This window comes from Ictalurus furcatus, chromosome 10 (genome assembly GCF_023375685.1).
Source record: "Ictalurus furcatus strain D&B chromosome 10, Billie_1.0, whole genome shotgun sequence".
Lineage (NCBI taxonomy): Eukaryota > Metazoa > Chordata > Actinopteri > Siluriformes > Ictaluridae > Ictalurus > Ictalurus furcatus.
Genome location: NC_071264.1, coordinates 15,620,323 through 15,642,361, shown reverse-complemented (window position 1 = coordinate 15,642,361; position 22,039 = coordinate 15,620,323). Strand labels below are relative to the sequence as shown.

General features: G+C 37.5%; 2 protein-coding genes across 4 annotated transcripts; both read left to right on the top strand.

Moving 5' to 3' along the window:
- The first annotated feature begins 260 nt into the window (after nucleotides 1-260).
- On the top strand, nucleotides 261-4,383 carry mibp (muscle-specific beta 1 integrin binding protein). Of its 3 annotated transcripts, none has more exons than XM_053635189.1 (8): nucleotides 261-438; nucleotides 1,220-1,310; nucleotides 1,489-1,537; nucleotides 1,728-1,902; nucleotides 2,269-2,340; nucleotides 2,739-2,845; nucleotides 2,940-3,025; nucleotides 4,079-4,383. In XM_053635189.1, exons 1-7 carry the CDS (start codon nucleotides 413-415, stop codon nucleotides 3,023-3,025), a joined length of 606 nt encoding a protein of 201 aa, XP_053491164.1. In that variant the 5' UTR covers nucleotides 261-412; the 3' UTR covers nucleotides 4,079-4,383. The 3 variants fall into 3 exon arrangements, with proteins under 3 accessions (XP_053491164.1, XP_053491163.1, XP_053491165.1); XM_053635188.1 differs by having other exon boundaries at nucleotides 268-438; nucleotides 4,076-4,383; XM_053635190.1 differs by lacking the exon at nucleotides 1,489-1,537 and having other exon boundaries at nucleotides 420-438; nucleotides 4,076-4,383.
- Nucleotides 4,384-13,150: 8,767 nt separating this feature from the next.
- On the top strand, nucleotides 13,151-21,793 carry mydgf (myeloid-derived growth factor). Its single transcript, XM_053635451.1, has 6 exons — nucleotides 13,151-13,379; nucleotides 14,809-14,859; nucleotides 17,373-17,434; nucleotides 17,792-17,873; nucleotides 19,496-19,568; nucleotides 21,068-21,793. Exons 1-6 carry the CDS (start codon nucleotides 13,191-13,193, stop codon nucleotides 21,145-21,147), a joined length of 537 nt encoding a protein of 178 aa, XP_053491426.1. The 5' UTR covers nucleotides 13,151-13,190; the 3' UTR covers nucleotides 21,148-21,793.
- Nucleotides 21,794-22,039: the final 246 nt, after the last annotated feature.

The following is a 22,039-nucleotide window of genomic DNA, read 5'->3' as shown; positions in this document are numbered from 1 at the left end:
TTCTCTGTTATTTTGTACACTCATCTGTTTCTCTGTTATTTTGTGCACTCTTTTGTTTCTCTGTTATTTTGTGTACTATGCTCAACTACAGTCACCCGTGATAAGCATTCATAATCATCTAAACTAGCAGTTTCTAACATAGCGCTTTCACTTTTCAGGGAAACAGGCTGGGTTGGTAAGGTAGTATTTTGGGGGTTGCCCGGCAGCCAATAGTCACGCCCCTCCCTGCACGTGATTTGTTGATCCTAGAGGGGCAGGCCTTTGAGTGACGTACCGTAAGCTGCTCATATAGCCATATGCAGCTCCATGTTGCTTGATGAAAGTGGTGTTGTCTGATCTCTTATAAGGTTAATAATACACGTTTTGTTTAATTACTTTCTTGCTGTTAGTGACGAAAACAGAACGGACAAAAATGAAAATTATTATAGGAATCGGCGGGTAAGTGACGAATTGTTCAAAAGCTTTAATTTCAATTAACTGTTGTAATCTATCGGTGATATTTCATATTAAACCTTTTTTGTTCATATAGAAATATAAGGTGTTTTTAATAGAGAATATAATAGATGTAATATTTGAATCGGCAATGTTTTCGCAGAATAATGTTTAATAATAACAGCTGTGAGTGAATGAGTGGAGCTGATGAAAGGAGTGGCGCGTGCGGTGGGAAGGAAGTGATTTTAAGCGGGAGATTTAAAACCGTGCGCGCGAGGACCGTGTTTAACACAACCAAATTAACGAAACCCAACTTAACTCACTTTGTTTTGTCACATGTTTTAAATTGTAAAACGTTTGTGATGTCATTTGTATATGAAATAACATTTTAAACAAAATTCTCACCTGCTGTTAGAACAAATGAGTTAAGAGAAGGCTCCGGGATGTTTGTTTATATATTATTGGCGATACACAAGTTGTATTCTGGCTTATTGATGACTATTCCTCGGTCTTTCACTCTAAATAATTTAATAAAATAAGGTCTCCACGGTAAATATGTTGGACATTTGCTAACTATTTTGTAATATTATTATAAAATATTGGGAGCTGGCACCAAGTATAGCTTTTGTCATGCCAGTTTTATTTATCCCGCCAAATTGCTGCATCTTGCCAGCTAACAAACTAGCACTATTATGTTCGTACAATTCACCTCAATTTAATTACCAAAGTTTAATGAAATTTTGTCCAGGTCTATCGCCCATTTTAAGCACTTTTTTCCTTTCTTTAGCGTGACCAATGGTGGAAAAACCACACTGACCAATAGGTTAGTCAAAGCCTTGCCCAACTGTTGCGTGGTGCATCAAGACGACTTTTTCAAGGTGAGTAATCAGTTTTAGAGTTGTGTTTTTCATTTTTATTGTATTTAGCTTAGAGATACAATGCACATGTGCAGTTTTGTGTCGAAAGGACAAAGCTATTGCAACAAGTATTTACTCCTTAGCTGCTTTTCACGGCTCTGAGGCCTCTGCAGTGTTTTATTGGTCACTGTTATTTCAGCCTCCGGATCAGATAGAGCTCGGAGAGGACGGCTTTAAACAGTGGGATGGTAAGAATGAGATTTGGCCATAGGAGACCAATAACTCCTTTCACTGTAGACACTGTCCTTAACAAAAGTCATCTCCAAATGTAATTCCCCATCCATTTCCCATCGACTTGTGTGCAGTGTTTCAAGAATGATAATTCTGCCTTTTATTGGATTTGTTTTATTGAACTTTTCCTCTTTTTCTTCTTAATAGTAATAACATCACTGGATATGGAAGCCATGGTGAATACCATCAAAGGCTGGATGGAGAACCCAGTCAAGTTTGCACGCTCTCATGGCATCCAGGTGACCCCAGTGACAGAAATGGGACCCCCAGAGGACGAAAACCACATTCTCATCGTGGAGGGATTTCTCCTGTACAATTACAAGTGAGTGTTACATAGCTGTACTTGCTGTACTTGCATGGTCATGTGAATTTTACTTAATGAAGATTATCTTCTTGGAAAGACATGTGGGTCATGTGATGCTGTGAACTTGTGGGGAGGAGGTTCATTGAGTGCATGGTGCAGTAGCTTCTTGGGCAGGTCATGTGACCTGCCTCTGCAGACCCACTGATAGTGTAGTATCAATGTCTAAGGAGTTTTCTGATCTGTGCCTCGGAACTACATGTACCCTCTTTTCAAGTGATATCTACTTAGTGACATTTTCGTTTCCTTGTTGCCCATCTTCAAATTCTGTACAACTGTGTAATACTGATAAATATTGAGAGCTGTGACCTGGGTTCCTTTAAACAGGCCTCTGATGGAAGTATTTGACAAGCGTTACTACATCACCATCCCTTATGAAGAGTGCAAGAGGAGGAGAAGGTAAGGGGTGTGTAAAATGAATGGTTGACCCTATAAGACACCCAGGCCTACACTTTTATAGTAGTGTATTAGTATACAAGTATAAAGTAATCCATGTCTGGATTCTATAGAAATGAAACTTTTTCAGTACTCATGATAAAAATTGAAAATAATCTAAATGTAGTGAATTACATGAGCAGATCAGAACAAAAGAGTAACATGAACTTTAAAGCTCTGTATGAACTAGGATGCATGGTAATGGCTAAAATGATTGCTTTGAGTACTCGGTGAAAAAAAACACTGTCCTCACAGTTACATTACAATTAATTGTTCAGTTCTGTTATAACTTAATAAAATGATTGAACACATGAACTAATTCTAAGGGTGCATCTGAATTGACACTATTTTGTCATCCATAGTACAAGACGGTACATCATCCCTGACCCTCCAGGCCTGTTTGATGGTCATGTGTGGCCCATGTACCTGAAACACAGATCAGAGATGGAGGAAAGCCTCTTGCCAATTGGTTTGTATTCATATCCTATAAATTCAACATATTTAAAGTTTTTTCTAAAGTAAAATCACTGAGATTCTAACTGACATTTTCCATCATGCACTAGATCACCTGGATGGTTTGAAATCTAAAGATGAGATCTACCAGCAGGTGTATGAAGACCTCAACAATACACTTTTGAATCATTTATAGGTAAGAGGAGACAGATCTTGGTGTCATTGCACAATCATTGAAGTGAATACATGTTGTTGATGGGACATTGAACAGGGAAAAACCAGTACAGAACATTAATATGAGCTCCACAATCTTAAACCTCACTGCTTTGCATACTAAATGTACCTTGAAGCAGAGTTGTTGTTACCACCCCCCAAGTTGATCATTTTCCTATAATGGCATGTCCTGAACGGTCCTGTATTGCAGAAATTTGCCACTGATTACAGGTTTTAATTTGTTAATAGTTGCATGTAATGTAGAACATCTATGAAACAAATCTGTTCCTCGTATCACTATATAATATAATAGCTATAAACATTTTTTCATATGACAAGCCTCTTTTTTCCTCTTCTCTTAAAGCTAATAAGATAAGAAAATGTAGCTCGTCACATTAATGAAGTAAATATCTGCTTAAAGAAATCTCCGGAGCAATGTTTATACTTTGCAGTTAACACTTTATCCTGTTTTTACAATTAAATTGTAGTTGCCCCCCATGCAAGTGCCTCATGACATTACTATAGAAACATACTTGCATGAGAACATTAAAATTTACCTGCAGTTTGCTCTATAGTGAACACTGTTATAGCTGTGCAGTTATAGAAAATTACTCGACGCATGAGCGATCAGACTGGAGAATTTAACAGCACTGCGTTATATCCCCTGTTAAACTGCACATCTTGAATTTAATAGTTAATTAAGAGTGACAAATTTCAGTACATGCAAAGCCTCTAATAGTTATGTGAATGTTTATTCGTATATTTGTGAAGTACACTTAGGGAAGCAAATTTTGAGACTTATACAGGTAGTAAACAATCTAGTCAATTTTCTGAGATGTAGCTTTAGGAGTCTTTGCATTTCAGTGGCAGTTGGTGGGGGATCGAGTGGATTGGCCCATTGCTCTGTAACTATGGAAGAGTAACGGGGCCGTTCCACTTAACTCCATTTGAATGATTTAGGCTACCATTGTTCTTGTGATGGGAGCTCTTCAAAGTTCTTTGATTAACATTTGACCCTTTTCTTTTCTTTCAGCAGCAGCATCCTGGCCAGCAGTGCCCATGTATACAATTGTAAATAGCCCCTCATGAAGAAGTTGTCTTTCTTTCCTTCTTTTTCTTTCCTTCTTATTTTATTTTTTAATACCTTGTTTTAAACCAAATGTAATTGTAAATATGATGATGGAATGTTAACTTATCACTTTTTTGAGGAACCTTTTTTATGTTTTGGTAAGCCTTAATGTTGTTCTGTCCATTTGAGGATGCTGTTCTGTGCACTATCTATGCTTATTCCATGCAGACAATTCAGTAATGGATTTCCAAATAAATTTCAGGTTACCTGCCCATCATTGCTTTGTTCTTGGTTATTTCTTTACTTGTGTTCTAACCGTAGAACATGTGAAACATGTTTGAATCCATACTGCACATGATGCCCAATTACATTTGTTGTTATTCTGAGGAGCATTTTCTATTCCAAGTAATCTTACATCTATGGAGTGCCCTTATGGGCTGATTTGATATAGTGTATGTTTCAGGATCCTCTGCTGTCTGTTGCTGTGGCTCAAATTGCAATTGCACAAAATAACTGGAAATTTTCTAGTATAATTTTAGTGTTGATTGGTTGCAGATTGCATGCATCATGTATATCTACTCTGGTGTTATTTCTGCCAGACAGGGATCAGTATTGGCTATGCCTGTGACACGTGTACACATTACTGAGGGTGTATATTTATCTTTAGAGCTTCCTGTCATGCTTAGACAGGAGAAATATTTATATAACAAGTGAGCATGTAATCTCTCTTTTCTTAATATGCAGTTTACCCTTGTGCGTCCTCATGGACATTTTTGTCTTTTTAATTATTATTTTTTAATAATCTGGTGTGTTAATGCAAACGGCATAAATTTTGCAAAAGGTATATATATATTTTTTTTTTTATTGGAATTTTAATTTCACCCTCATTTGCTTTCATAAATCTATTTTAAACTCTGTACACAAAATAGTTACACTCAGGACTTTAAGGATAAAAATGTCCCCACTGAACCCCATTCAAACTGAAATCTTTAATCCCTGAAGAACTGATGTTGGTAAAAAAAAAAAAAAATGTATATAATTTTGACAGTTTTTGGACATTTGTCTTCTATGGACCTGTGTAATTTTTTTTTTTTTTTTTTTTTTTTTTTTTTTAGACACACAAGGGTTAAATATTACTATTAACTGCTTTTTGATCATGTTTGATAGCATTCACTGCCTACACGTACTTAAAATCAGAAGGAATTTAATTTTTCAATTATACACTAATCTCCATTTTGGAATTGTGATCTAAACCAAATCTATGTCTTTCTCTTGTGCATTATTTCTGGGTTGATTGCTTTGTCTTTTTAGATTTGAATATTAGAATTAATAAATAAATTCCTCTTTAATGTCACTCACTATATTTTATTGCTCTTTGACAACCCTATATTTAAACCTGATGACCATTACAACATATTTGATTAGCCTGGAATAGTAGTGTGTGTGTATGTGTGTGTTATATATATATATATATATATATTATACACACACACACACTTGCATTTATGGCATATGGCAGACGCCCTTATCCAGAGCACCTTACAGAAGTACTTGGAAGTCTCTATCAAGAAATACATCCTGTATTGGTTTACTAGGTCACAGACTAAGAATTCCATCAGTCTTAAAACTCTTGGGGAGGTAATATAGTTAGAAAAACACAGAGATGACACTTTTGTTGTTTTTTTTTGGGTTTTTTATATGAAAGTGCTTTAGAAAGAGGAAAGGCTTTGGACGTGGTTTGAAGACTGCTAGAGACTCAGCTGTTCGGACATCTAGGGGAAGTTCATTCCACCACCTATAAGGTGCCAGAACAGAGAAGAGTCTTCGCCTTCCTTGTATATAAAATAAAAATTTCCAGAAAGATGCCTTAATATGTCATTTGTATCCACTAATTTATATAATTACATATCTACATTAACAAATTTACGATTTGAACAAAACTAGATTTTTTTCTGATAAATTTGTGTAGATTTTATTTAAAGCTCTGATGGTGTTTTGTTCATTTTACTTTTTTATTGTTATGCTTTTTCTTAGAGAAATTATATTTGTAATTTAACTGTTTAATATTATTGTACTTTAGCGTTATACCGTTATTGCTAAATCAATCAAGCAAGCAAGCAATCCGGAAGTGTTTAGTGAAAGAGCTTCTTTGCATGTCCACTAAGGCGTGTACAATTTAAATGGAATGTAGCTGAAGTTATCTTGCAGTTTCCACTACTGACCAGTAGATGGGGAAAGAGCGCTTACATCACAAGAAACAGAAATAATTAACTACTTTTTGAGGAACCCACCATATACAAATGTATATGCATACTTATTAAATAGCATATACACAGCAACAAATGATAATGTATAAAATATAGAAGACAAAAAAAACAAAATACTTCACGGGGTGCTGTGGAACGGAGTACCCATTGTTGGGCATGTGGAGAGGTGTATTCAAACTGCTATAAGAAAGATACAGAATTGGGTTTTGGAATGGGGTTTTCATTTCTCAGTGGCAAAAAATTAGGTGATCTGTTTTGAAAAAAGAAAAATTAGCACAACAATAAATATTAAAATGTATGGACTACAATTGGAGCAAGCATCAGTAGATTCCTTGGAATGTGGATGGATTCAAAATTGAATTTTAAAGTACATATTCAGAAAATGATAGATAAATGCCAAAAAAGCAATAAATGTAATGAGCATGCTGTCAGTCTCTTAAAAGTATATATTCTGCTCTAAAATAAGAGCTGCTATTGATCATGGAAATATGGTGTCTTGGACTTGGAATCTTGGAATCCGTTCAGTCGAGTATGACTCTCATGGCTTCTTTAAATTCTGCTATGTTCAGTCCAGTATCTTTTTTGATGGTATCTAGCGAGCGAGTTCTTTGGCGGCCTCTTCCTCTTTTGTCACCGATCATTCCAAGCATGACGTCCTTCTCAAGCGACTTACTTCAAATGATGTGACCAAAGTAGGAGAGCTTTTGCTTTGTTATCTTGGCCTCCAGAGATATTTTCAGTTTGATCCATTCCAGAGCTGCTTGGTTTGTTATTCTGGCTGTCCACAGAATGCATAGCGGATGTCTCCAGCACCACAGTTCAAATGCATAGATCTTTGGCCTGTCTGCCTTTGTCAGCATACATGTTTCACAGCCATATGTTGCTACTGGAAAAACTATCGCACTGACCAATCTGCATTTGGTTGCCAGGCTGATGTCTTTGCTCGTCCAGATGTTGTTCATACTGATCATCGCATTTCTTCCAAGTGCCAGCCGTCTCTTGATGTCAGGGGCGCAGATGCCATCATGGTCAATTTCGGAACCAAGAAAGATGAACGCTTCAACCACTTCAATTTCTTCATTGTTGGTCTCGATATTAACGTTCGCATTTTTTCTGTTGTCATGACCTTTGTCTTCTTGATGTTCATGCATAGTCCAGCCTTCTCATGTCTTTCTTCTTTTCAGCCAGCAGGGTGGTGTCGACAACGTATCGGAGGTTGTTGATGTTTCTGCCGCCTATTTTCATGCCAATTTTGGACTCATCCAGGCCTGCTCGCTACATGACAGCTTTTGCGTACATTTTGAAAGCTGCTGGTGACAGGATGCATCCTTGACGTGTGTCCTTTCCAATCTTGAACCAATCCGTGTCTCTGTATTGCATTCGGACTTTAGCTTCTTGATCTTGAAAAAGTGATCTTATGAGTTTGGTCAGGTGTGGTGGTGTGCCCATTTCCTTTAGGCAGGTCCAGAGCTTCTCGTGTGTGAACTTTGTTGCTCGGTTCCTCCATCTTCTGGCACTGTTCATTCCAGTAGTTCTCTTTGTCCTTTCTGGCCTCTCTTTGGAATTCTGCATTCAGCTTTCTTAAATCTTCTCTGTTCCCAGTAGCTTTGGCCTTCCTTCTCTCTTCTGCGATGCTGATGGTCGAATTGGAAATCCACTGGGCTGATTTCGATGGTTTCTTGTATTGGACATGTTCTAAGGCTGTTTCGACATGCTTTCACTTCTTCCCACAGTTTGTCTGTGTGCCTTTCTTCTGTAGTGAGGAGGTTGAATCTGTTCTTTACTTTGACTGCATAGCTGGGGCTGATCCTGTCTGTGTCAAATGACTGTGGCTACCAGCAGTTGGTTGATCTGATCTGCAATCAGCACCAGGATATGTCTTCACAGCCAAGATTGAGCTCTGCCACTTCTTCTAACACAGGATGTAGTCAATTTAGAGATGGACGAAATGCCTCTAGAAATTAGAAGGCTAAAGCTAAAGATGAGATACTGGACTAATATAAAAGGTCACTCGGATAGTCATCCAGTTAAGAAATTCTTGAATGATTGCTGGGAATATGAGTATAAACCATTAACAAGCTTACGATGGACAGCCAATAAGGAAGCACAGAATATAGGAATAAGTGATATCAACATCGTTCCTTCTGTAGCTATGTCAGAAATACCTCCTTGGTTTTTCCTTATGCCTCTAGTGGACATTCAGTTATATGAAGAAAAGCATAACAAGGAATGTTAGAAAGTTTAGCAGTACAACAATATATTGATGGAACATATTATAGCGCAGTGCAAATATATACAGATGGCTCAAAGGATACAGATTCTGGAATTACAGCAGCAGCAGTTTTCATGCCCCATTTTAAAGTTAAAATTTCAAAAAGAATCTCTGATCATATCCCTGTATTTACTACAGAATTAATAGTAATATTCCTAGCACTTCAGGGGTTAGAAGAAGTACAACCCACAAGGTCAGTGATATGTACAGACTCGCTTTCAGCTATCAATAATTTGTCAAGTGGAATATCTGTAGCAAGACAAGATTTGATATGAAGTGAAGAAGAGTCTATTTAGAATAAGACAATCTGGATGCATAAACTTTTTGTGAGTACCATCACATATGGATGTAAAAGGAAACGAGGAGGCAGACCATCTGGCTAAGCAGGCTTTGAAATATTCACAGAATAGGGAAACATGAGAATGATAAATGTGACAAATGTGGTCAAGAAGAATCAGTAGAACACGTAATTATAACTTATGAAAGAGCAAGATTTCATCTAACTCAAGCTTTAAGATCTCTGGGAGTAAATAATGCGTCACTTCAGGTTTTGTTAGGAAATGGCCCAAAGCAATCAAGAACTTATCAAGAATTATTTAATTACTTAAAAGTACTTATACTTATATTATATATATAATTCCCAATCATTTATCGCTCCACACTCCAATACAGTAGGTGGCGTCAGGGCTCTCAAGTTTCATGCATTCACCGTGAGACACAAGCGTTTCAACCAGTTCACACGCTACACCTTGTATTTCTCACGCTGAGAAGGGATAACTTGTCCCGCTATATACTGTATATATACTGACGAGGCGGCTGTGGCTCAGATGGTAGAGCGGGTTGTCCATTAATCGTAGAGTTCGATTCCCACATGATTCCACATGCCGAAGTGTCCTGAACCCTAAGTTGCTCCCGATGACAAGCTAGCACCTTGCATGGCAGCTCTGCTACTATTGGTGTGTGTGTGTGTGTGTGAATGAGAACCAGTGTAAAACGCTTTGAAACCATTAAGGTTAAAAAGCGCTATATAAGTGCAGACCATTTACGAGGCGCAGGTATACTGAGTTTTCTGCCGAGTTCATAGCTGTCTCGAGTCTTATAGAGACTGTTAAATACCACCAGCCAATCAGAAATTAGAATGTGTTGTTTCGTTACTAGGCAACACGGAGTGAAAGTTGGAAGAGCAAGAATGCCGTAGGTCAGAGGTTCTCAACCTTTTGTAACTAAAGCCCCCCCCCCCCCAAGGCTTTAGATACAAGGCCCCCTATTATGTGGCACGCCTACCCTCCCGCATATTGGAGGAGACCAGGTATAATAATGATCTATCTATCTATCTATCTAATCTATAATGTTTTTGATATTTTTTTGTGCTTTTTTTGTACTGTTTTAATTACTTTTCATAACTTTTATGATTTTTTAAAAATAACTTGTATGACTTTTATAAACTATATAACAGACAGGTATGGAACATGAATGATCAAAAATGTTTCTGAACACTATAACTACTTTGAACAAGAGGACTAGGTTGTAATAACGTGGACTATTTTACATGTAAAACATGTTGCATTACATTCGTCTTGCATTTTAAAAACATTTGCCTACGAATGATGTAAATTGGGACAAACGGCGCATCTTGTTATCCACGACATTCAGTACGTTTACATGGACAACAATAATCCAATATTAACCCGATTAAGACAATACTCTGATTAAGAACCTACCATGTAAACAGCCATTTTTAATGACCTTAATCCGATTAAGGTCATATTCGAAGTAAACACAAATCGAATTAAGACATATGGAGTACTCCTGTTTTAGTCTCATTATCGACGTGTATTACAAACATGTAAACACCTTAATCACATTATTAACATCGCGTGAGAGTTTTCACCGCATTTTGCGACAGGACATGATCACACACGGCAGTGCTCAACCGTTTTACGGCAAACAAGACAGCAGGCTGCGTCCAAAACTGCGTACTTGTCTACTATAGGCCTGTAGTAGGCGAAATACATGTATCTCGGCTACTATATAGTAGGTAAGTACGCGGTTTTGGACGCAGCCCGCGGCTACAAGCAGTCGTCTGTTTGCATGTACAGCATGACAAATAATTAACCACACTTGAAGCGTTCGTAAAAATTTTAAATAAAAACACCCAAAACTGTATATGGTACCAAATTGAAGATGAACTGTATGTTAATACGTGAAATTCTGGAGGGAACGTCGGACGGTGTGGCGCAGGGATGTAATGACGTGTCGTTAATCTAATTATGTTCTATAACATGTAAAACGGGAACATGAAAGGAGTATTCTAAAAGCAACTCATGTAAACACCTTAATCACAATATTGTCTTACTCAGAATAAGGTCAATAATTAGATTACTGCTGTCCATGTAAATGTAGTCAGTACTGTTAACTCTCCGGCTCTCAGACACTCACTGAACAGAGCAGATGCAGAGAGAGGTGTGAGTGCAGTGGGAAAGCAAGACCTCGCACTTGCAGTACTGGTGTCATTTGGAAAGTTGCTAAGGTTTGTCCAAAAAGTTGCTAGATTTGTCACTAGGCGCGTTTTTTTTTTGCAGAAAAAAAGTCGTTAAAGGGGTCTGAAAAGTCACCAAGTTGGTGACACGGGTCTGCACTGACAGCTAGATAAAAGGCAGGCTAATCTCCACCTCTCCTGAGCAAAAAGAAAATACAGAGGGATAAGGAACGTGGAATTTTTCATTTATGCACATTCTATTTGAAAAACAATAAAATAAACAGAGTACCCAAATGATGCCCTGTCTGTGTTTTTTTCTTGAAAACAATTAGCAACCCCTTCCGATCATGTCTGGTTGAGAACCACTGCGGTAGGTAACCCCTTCATTTTTCTTCAATTTGAAGAAATTTTACAATTCCTGGACAAAATCACTTGCCTGTGATCAAAGATAGTAAGAGCTGATGTTGGGGAATACAGCCAAATTCATGCTAAATTGTTTTATATGTCATCAGTGAAAAATAGTGTAAGATATACTCTACACCCCTTGACATTTACTTAATCAACTTAATGAATGCAAAAAAAAAAAAATTAAGAGAGCAATTAGGCCTCCTTTGTTCATTTTTTTTTGAGGGTGACCAGTTTGAGCAGATTTTAAAGGCTGTCTAAGTTGCTAAACTGGTTTTAGTCTTTCCCCACTCAAATGCATATATATATATATATATATATATATATATATATATATATAGAGAGAGAGAGAGAGAGAGAGAGAGAGAGAGAGAGAGAGAGTTGATTTACTTAATCAACTTAATGAATGCAAAAATAAATAAATAAATAAATAAATAAATAAATAAATAAATATAGAGAGAGATAGTTATTGATATTTATCCATGAATCCAAACAACAAAACCAAAACTAGGAACAGTTTGGCTCTGGATGGATTTCAATCATCCATCATGACTGTGAAAATGGCTGGCCTTGATCCACAGTGCTTTAAGTTGTAGCCCCCAACCCCTGTCATCAAGGCCTCAAAATGTGCAACAAACACTTAAGCTGAAATGTGTACTTTCTCTTTCTTTCTCTTTCTCTCTCTCTCTCTCTCTCTCTCACACACACACACATGGCAAGTTCTGAAATCCTACTGTATGTGTACAGTATGTACATTGAGCACTGCTGTTCAGTTGGCTCATTTGGGGCCAAATATCTTTTTATTTTTGATACATTTGTATTTTTGAAATGTATAAAACAATTTATTTTATTTGGATGAATTTGTCTGTCTTTTATGATATTTACCAATTGTTATAATTTCTATTTGTGCTGGTCAATTATAAACAACAGGTAAAATCGAACTCCTAGCAAAAACTTGAGAGAATTGGGTGGGCCGAGGGGCCGCTGCTGCAAATATTTGAGTGGCTCCTCCCCTAACAAATAATCTCACTCCAAACCTTTGATAAAATTTGAGAACCCTGGGTGGCGGGAATGCACTAGTTAATTTAAACCGCCATAAAACACCAGAAGAAGAAGATGGCTGTGTCCGAAATCGCATACTATGACAGTACGAACTAATCAGTATGTGTGTATTATGACTACAATCCCGGACATACTACATCCGCCATGTTAGCATTTGTCATGTGACCTTCGACGTCATCAAAACAAGTTAACAATTTATTCGGGTATTGTTCAGAAAAAGTCCTGTTCAACCAAGGTGTAATACTTAAAAAGAGCGACGCTGTCTTCCTCGTTTTTTACTGAGCTCATCCGCACCAGTGCCGTTGCATCATGGGATTGTAGCGAGCATCGGTTGCCTACTGCAAAATCTCGCCGGAAGCAGTACGCCATCCGGGTATTTCTCGCCTACTGAGAATTCAGACATACTACCCGTTCTGCGTACTGCTTTTCGCCTACTATATAGTAGGTAAGTATGCGGTTTCGGACGCAGCCAATACTTCCGTCTCAGAGTTTGACACTGCTCGCGCGTGACACTGGTAGCCAATCCTAACACAAGAGGCGGGGTTTTCCAGAATACGGGTAGGAAAGACAAAAACAACACCACATTTAAATAGAATGAGAGCGTTGGCTCGCTACATTCCGTATACAGCCATGGATTTCAGCAGCTCAGCTTTTTCGTTTTGGGCAAAATCGATCATTGTGTTATCTGTATTGTTGGCTGCTAATGCATCTAGTGAGAACGCTAAAACAGTGGAGTTCAACGTTAAGCCAGGAGGTGTGGTGCATTCATTTTCTGAGAAAATTGTAAGTAAGTTCCGTCTACACAGTGAAATTACACAAGCTATAGTGTTGAGCTATACAGTAGAGTGCATTTTGATAAATGTGCATTTTTGTGTGTACATTAAAACCTAAAACATTAAATTGTGTTAAACAAAGAGGTACTACAGGAAGCGTAGTATTGTATTACTCCTCGAATGCATCATGGGTGTTGCTAGCTGACAGCCAGAGTGAGACTGCATCAGTTAATGGTCCTTGTAAATAAATATGTTTTGAGGTGACTTGATAATTTGCTAACATTCAGTCCTATTAAAACTACTCAAAAAAATAAACGTCTTCTGAAATACTAGCTGAGAGTTGGATGCGTGTCATATCTTTGAAAAGCGTGTCACGTGGTTAGCGCGATGCCACAAGTCAGCTTCTGATTGGTCAGGAGGCGGGGCATCAGGACTTTGTACCAATCGAGTACTTGAAGTAAGATTGTCATACGGAAGTAAATTATCTAATGTCTTCATTAAATCGTTTATGTGTACACCTAATTTTTTTAAATTATTGAATGATAGTTTATTTACTTCCTTATTACGCATTTTATTTAACGTGTTAAATTAATTTAATTCTCTAAAACATTTCAAAAAAATTAGTATAAAGGTTATTTTCCCAGTCCCGCCGGGGCCATGTGTGTGCGGAGTTTGCATGTTCTCCCCGTGCTGCGGGGGTTTTCTCCGGGTACTCCGGTTTCCTCCCCCAGTCCAAAGACATGCATGGTAGGCTGATTGGCGTGTCTAAAGTGTCCGTAGTATATGAATGGGTGTGTGAGTGTGTATGTGATTGTGCCCTGCGATGGACTGGCACCCTGTCCAGGGTGTACCCCGCCTTGTGCCCGATGCTTCCTGGGATAGGCTCCAGGTTCCCCGTGACCCTGAAAAGGAGTAAGCGGTAGAAGATGGATGGATGGATGGTTATTTCCCCCTCGCTGGTTTTGCCGTCGCCTAAAAACTACACCTCCCATGAACACCCGCTCTTCAGCCTAGCTTGTGTTAGCGATTGACTAATCTCTACTAATGCAGTAGTCTACATAAACTTTCATTTTCTCACGTAAAAGCAGAGTGTATAGGGCATCGCTGTTATTACGTTCTAGCAGAAATACATAAATAAAAATCTCCAGCTTCAAGGAAGGAACAAGGGTGTTGAGAGGTTTGAATACCCGGATGATAGGGCGTCATCTGATTGGTCCAAAACGTCCCGCGAGGCTTCCAGGAGCTTTTGGGCTTGTGAAAATGAACTGCTTTATTTAAACTGTAGAAAGTGTATAAAGCCCGCACATTCGTGTAATTAATAATCTCTGTCGCGATTCTTTTCACAAGGGTTATATGCTTTGCTGTGCCAGCTAGTTTACTGAATACAAAAAACGTTGTTCAAGATTTTAAATTATGGAAAAACTGTTTTTATTTTACAGAAAGAGTATGAATGCACATTCACTTATGCTTCTCAAGGAGGAACCAATGAGGTAAGACAGATGTGTCTTTTGCATGATGTATATGTGTAAACTCAGCTGTGTCGACTGGCTGATCTACCATGTGTGTTTAGGTGTGTGTGTGTGTGTGTGTGTGTGTGAGAGAGAGAGAGAGAGAGAGAGAGAGAGAGAGAGAGAGAGATCGAGAGATCTATTTATAGATAGATAGATAGATCGCTTTATTCATCCCAGAGGGAAATTCACAAATTACAGCAGCACAGAGTGTTAGAAAGTATACTAACAGTAATTACCATTATAAATGAAATAAAATAAGAATAAATATTCTTATTTTCATATATTCATATTAATTCGTTCGTCTTCAGTAGGCGCTTTACTCTCATGGTGGACCCGGAGACTATCCCAGGAACACTGGGTTTGAGACTGGGTGTGACTCTACTTTGGATGAGATGCTAGGGCATGACACAAATACAGTCACAAACTCATTCACACCTTGGGGCAAGTTAGAGTAGCCAGTCCACCTGCCTGTGTGCTTTTGAGAGACGTGAGGAAACTAAAGATCCCCCAAGGAAACCCACTCAGTCACATATGGTACACCTCACAGACAGTAACCTGAGTTTAGATTCGACCCTGGAGCTGTGAGGCCGGCAACACAACCTACACACATCTCTGCGAGGTGTAATGCTGCTATCCAATTCATGAATCTATCTCTGAATTTATTCATGATGATTTTGTTAAATAATTATGATGTAGACATTTTGGCCAAATCTATAGAGCAATTATGAAGCCAATACAGTGATGTCACCATGTGGTCATTTGCTTTGCACAAATGAAAAATGAACAAAAAGAACCTCCCCACCCAGAGTATTCAAATATTATAGACATTATTTAAATGTGTAAAATTACATTTTGGGCATTTATATAAGCTAGTAATAATAAGAACTTAATGAGAACTATAACAGCATTGATAATGGTGGATTGTGATTTCCACCACTGAAACAAAAAAAAGAAAAGTAAAAAGGACTGAATCCTAGGTTATGCCCTCCACTTGGAGTACCACTGCATAGACAACTGGGTAGTTCCATCCTTAAGTATACTCTTACCTTTGCTACATGTATACAAACCGTGCCACCCCACTACCTCAGTTATAACTGGTGGGAAATGCCCTCTACTGCTATTCACACCTGTGACATCATGAGACTGACATCACGCTGCAGTCCGGAGAGGTGAATTGGTGTGATAGCTGCCATGATAAACGTGCCAGAACAAAATATTTATCAGCTGGTTGGTAGGGTGTAGACTTGTCTTGTTCAGAGATGATTTATTCTGGTTTGATATAGATGCCCTTCTTTATAACCCTTTTTTTCTTTTGTTTACCATAAAGTAGAACTGATTAAGTTTCTTGGATGACTGGCAAAACATTTATATCAGGGGTATTCAACTAAATATAGTGGATCAGCCAAGACTTCAGCATTACATTTTAATGCTTAACTGTGAACAGTGATTAGTTGGTGGCTATAAATGTGATGGTTTAAATGAATTGTTCATGTTTCATGTGACCATTTTTGACTAATGCTTCATGTTACTACTTTTGACTAATGCTTCTTGTTACTACTTTTGACTCCAAACAGATGACACCTCTGTTTTGTATTTGGAAATAAACGAGTTCTTTGTCTTTTCATCTTTAGACAAAGAAACATTCTATTTTTTTCATTGACATATTTTAATAAGTAGTAGCAAAACTAGCTAATGAAAATAATCATTTATGCACTTGATCGGATAAATCGCAGAAGAGGATCTGCATAAGATACAATGAGTTGTGTGGGGGAAAAAAAACACACACACAAAAATCCACCAACAACCTGGTGTTGCTGAACTGTGGCCTTTTTTTTGACGTTGATCAGTTCTGCTGTGGGATTTTTTTTTGCATGTTTGGTTCAGTCTGTTGAAATACTTTGCAAAGGCTGCATCCGCTGCATCCCTGGAGGACATCTGCACATTTTTTTTTTGCACTTTCCCTGATCACAAAGTACCTGACTCATTAACCAGCAGTATAGGGGAATTCCAGGAGCAGGATAAGAATGATAAGATCTAAGTGAAACAATTATAGTGTTTTTGTTTACACATGTCTGTGGTAACTGCAAAAAACAAAAAAAAACAAAACAAAAAATGAGACAGTAAGATTGCCCTTTGTTTTTGGCTCATTGGTCTGGGCCATATCATTCTCACTCCATGGCTTTTGTGATAATACTATTTATTTTTGCAGCTTTTATTCCTCAGAAATATCAACATTTCAACATTTCAGAAATTTGCTATTTAGAATGTGGCACAGAGAATCAACCCCCTCACCATTTAAATACTGATGCATTAAATTAACACTGTACAGTATTATTATATCAGGCAACAAATCCTCTTAGAACTTTCATGTGTATACTTCATTGGTTTAAAAATTTTTTTTGGTGTGTTTTATCAAATATGTAAATTCTACTTCTGTGTGTGTGTGTGTGTGTGTGTGTGTTTGTTTGTTTGTTTGTTTGTTTTCCCTGTAGCAATGGCTGATGAGTGTGGGTTTGAGTGATGATGACAGACTCTTCTCTTGCTCAGTATGGAGGTAAGAGTCCCATGTTGGTGTAAGGTTTGGGATCTCCAGGGAAGGTTTAATGTATACGGTCAGAATTGAGGTCCTGTACAGTCATGGTTTATTTTGAAAATGCACAATACATTATTTGCATAATGGTAATCGATGGCTGTTTGTATGTATTCACCATTAGGAAGATTAGCATTAGTTGGTCTGCTCCATTAAGACACCAGGTGGTGTGCTGATTCTGTCTCTGAAATGATGTGATGCACACAGAAGTTTGTTGACATCTTGAGTCTTTGTTTTGTTTTCATACCTTGTCATGCATCCTGCGATCGTGAGATGAAGGAAATATGATTGATTCTTTTTTTTTTTTTTTTTTAATCAAAGGCCCCAAGGGAAATCCTACTTGTTTTTCACACAGTTCAAAGCTGAGATTAAAGGAGCGAAGATTGAATACGCCAGTGCATATGTGAGTATCATTCATCCTGTGAACAACACTCAAGATGCGGCATTATCTTCAAAGTTTCATGAAGAAGGCATGTAACAAATCAGATCTAATGCATATTGTTAAATTAAGTGCTCATAATGGGTCTTGTTTACCAGTTTTTAGTAAAGTTGTGTCTTAAATGTTTTCGTAAGCTAAACCAAACAAAAAATTCCAGCCAGATTTACAAAAGTTTCTGTAACATTTATTTTCTTCGCACCCATGTGTGTATGTTAATAAATGTTGATCAGCTGTAAATGACCAAGCATGTTTATGGCACAGCTGATTTACATTTAGTGACCCCCACAAAACTCCATAAAAGGCTCACAGAGAGCCGAAAATGATAACTAAATAGTGAAAGAACACCTCCTAAACATGTGCACTAAAACTTCCAGTAGTGCAGCACAGCCATTACAGTGCATCAACTATCAGAGACAAACACTAACGCTTCCTTCTTTTATATTGTGGCTTTAATTTTGTTCTAATTAAACAGGTAATTTAATTTGTCTTAATTAATGGGTTTCTTTTGGGTCGCTTTTTCAAGTCATTAATATGAATTCCACAAAATATACATTACATTTGTGTGTGCTATGCAAATAAATAATTGATTTAAACATGACAACATAATATGTATATAAAATTAGAGTAACTAGAGTAATTTATGTGCTTTGAAGCCTATCACTCAAGCTTCATATTTGTGAGTCTCCATGTGTGTCAATTTGAACAAACTCTGGAGCTCTTGTTTTACTTAACTGTAATTTTTTTGAATATCACATTTCTTGTGTAAATGCTCATTGAATAGGTTTATGAATATATTTGTGTGCATCAGTTATGACACATGGATAGTGAATTCAGTAGACACTTTTTCATTGTGAATACATTTTATGTCATAACTTCTGCAAAGACATAACCCATTTACACCATTTTCCTCCCTGTAAAACCAAAGTAGACAATGCCAAGACATGTGCTTCTTTAGTTCAACACCGGAAGTATGAGGCTAATGGTTTGACTCCACTTGTACTCTTAATTTGAAGCATCACTGCAACTCAATATGATGTTCTTCTAGCTGATCATCTTTATTATATGATGAAACATTTCTATCCTGATGGGAGTGACCTCTTCCAGGATGACACCCATCCTTCTTAGTAAAGTGTTAAATGTTGTTCTTCCCTCCAGTACAGTTCCAGAGACTTATTAAGACCGTACTACTCTTTTGTTAGTTTTCACCCTCTTTAGCCTGGTAGCTCCAGCAGAAAACTAGGCAGCAAACTTCAAATCCCAAAAATGTCTTGGCGAAGGGACTATATATAGAAGAAAATGGTGTAAATTGGATAAAATTTTCCTTTTGAGCTTGGCTATGAATCAATCCTTCATTTGACTCCTAACCCTCGTTATGTCGAACAGATCAAACAGATGTGGGCTTTTCTTTGGAGCTATTTCAGAGCATGGCCTCATCAAAAAAAAATTAATTCTGATAAGAAATCAAATTGCAGGCGTTGTTTTCTCATGCCCCAGGCTTCCTTGGTGTAAAAAGAAAAAGACCTGTTCAAAAAGAATAGAAATAATGGAAGAATAAATCATATTCTCTCTCTCTCTCTCCCCTCCAGTCCCAGGCGGCTGGAGGAGGTTTAAAGGATGTGGCCCTGAAGGAAGAAGAGTTCATAATTGGTGACTCCACAGGTGAGCTGACTTCATTGCTGATTACTGCACATCCTGATGATGCTGTGAGTGACAGGAGTTCCTGAGTCACCAAGGGTGGAGCCTTATTGAAATGTGCTCTGTTCAATGTAAACCTGTGCTGTGTTCGACTGAATTTTATAACTGAATTTATGACCTCTTACTAGGAAGCACCTACTCAACTTGTAATTTCTACATGGAAAGTTGGGAAGGTGTCTTTGACTCCTGCGTTCAGCATATGACGTCATGTGAACATGGCCATTCACACGGTCATCACTAAATAAAATATCACTTCACAATGTGAAATTAGTTTTTATTTAATTTGTATAGCAGGACCTCTGTATCCGCGGGGGATAGGTTCCAAGCCCCCCAGCGGATGCTTGAAAACACGGATAGTGGCGAACACTATATACTGTACATACCTAAGATAAAGTTTAGTAATGGCACAATTTTTTTTTTTTCTTTTTTCACAATTTCACGGGTAGAAGATTTGTTCTTACCATACATCCTAGCTACCTCAGCATTCAGTTTATATTAATCAAGAATTGTCACCTTTTCATTAAAAGGAAGCACTTTACGACTTCTCTTTGGCACTGATCTGATTTGCCAGCTTCATTACTATTGCTCTTTGGGGTCATTTTTAAGCAAAATACGGGCTACTTGAACACAGGTACTGGGATACTGGGAGAGTTGATGTGGTAAACGAGACTGCTACTAAGTGACTTATGGCTGTGTAGCGTATACGTTTGCAGTTTTGAGAAAGTAAATATATCGTAAGCTCATGATCACTAATGTTAGCTGGTAGCTTCTTAATAACAGGAGGTGTTTTTTCCCCACTTTGTAGCTTGATCACACAGAGCTAAAAAAAGATGTAATTCTGAGTTCAGATTTCCCACATCCGAGTTGGAATGCTGTATTGCTTAGTGTAAATTACTGTTATTTTAACAGTATAATAAATAAATAAACAAATAAATACTAGCTGAACTTAATTGCACAAATGCGCATAATTGCCAGGGACATCAAGCAATGAACAGAAAAGAAAGACATTGCTGTTTTTTATGTTGTTTTTGTTTGATTTATGATCCTTTGTTGTCCCAGGTGTGCCTGTCATTTGGCAAAATCTGGATGTTGTATTGCTCTGCAACACAGCTTTCACTTTTATCTCTTCTGACAGTATGATTGTATCTGTGATTGAGAGCCACTTTGATCCTTGAAGCCATAGTTTGTGATGGATGTAATTGCAGAGAGCCCTGAGATTCACATTTACATTTATTCATTCATCAGACACATTTTAATACAAACTGTAATTACACAAGTGAAACTCAAGTCAAGTCAGTCATACAGAAGTGCTGTTTAGCATTAAAGCGTCTCATTCAAGCACCCAACATTGGCTCAGTGGTAGTGAACTCGTATAAACTTCTGTTCACTAGTGCAGAACCTTAACAGCTGAGATACCATTGCCTGCTGAGGTTGCTCATGTTTTTGATTTTTGTTTCCTTCAGTGACTCACAAAGATGGAAAATTCCGGGCTGAACTCTCCAAACTGACCGTCATTGGTAGGACACGTCATGACGAGCTCTGATTGGTTGAACTCTGAGACGCTTACCCTTACAAAAGGGGGAATAAGTGGATGGATGTTGCTCTAGTCCTGGAAGCTCTGTTACTGAACTGTTCCCTGACATCACTGAGCAGCAGAGATTTAGTCAGAAGAAGAGATGAAATATGTTCTTTTTTCCTCCTGTTGTTCGATTCCTCCACTTTCAAAAACAAGCATTATTGTCATCTGCCTGTGCCTGAAGGGGATTACAACAAAACAAAACAAGAGGTTCTACTTTTCTACCACACTTTGACATAGAAATATATTTTCAGTTTCTGTTTTCATGATCTGGTAATAGTGTAAACAGATTTGAATAAATAAGTTGATCATGGATTGTGGGATCATCACCCTCTTTTTAATCAACAGAAGGCTGTGGTCAAAATGTTCATGTTGGTACTTACCAAACTACAACGTGCATTTTTGACCGAAGATCTGTCTGATTTTGCCAACAATGTTTTTATTTTTTAACCATACTTAAACACAACTTTTAAGAAACCATAAATATATTTAAGCAAAACTGAATTTTTCAGCAAAAATTTTTTTTGTTTACTTTTTAATCTTGCCTAGGCTATCCTATTGTAAAGATCATGTTGTATAAGGAGCCCGTGTAATAAATGTGGTGGTAAATACAGTGTGATTTCTTCACACAGTGAATTTGACACTTTATTTTTATTATTATTATTATTATTATTATTATTATTATTATTATTATTTATTTTAAATCAAGTTGATAGCTATGTGCATTAGTAAAACAGACATGCGTCTGATTAATTCAGTTTATAATCAGATGCAGACTATCAAAATGTCAGTGATGGTACTGTGCTAAAGTCAGAATGACCTATTTAAATCCAATTTTGGAGTTAACTAGACTTTAAAA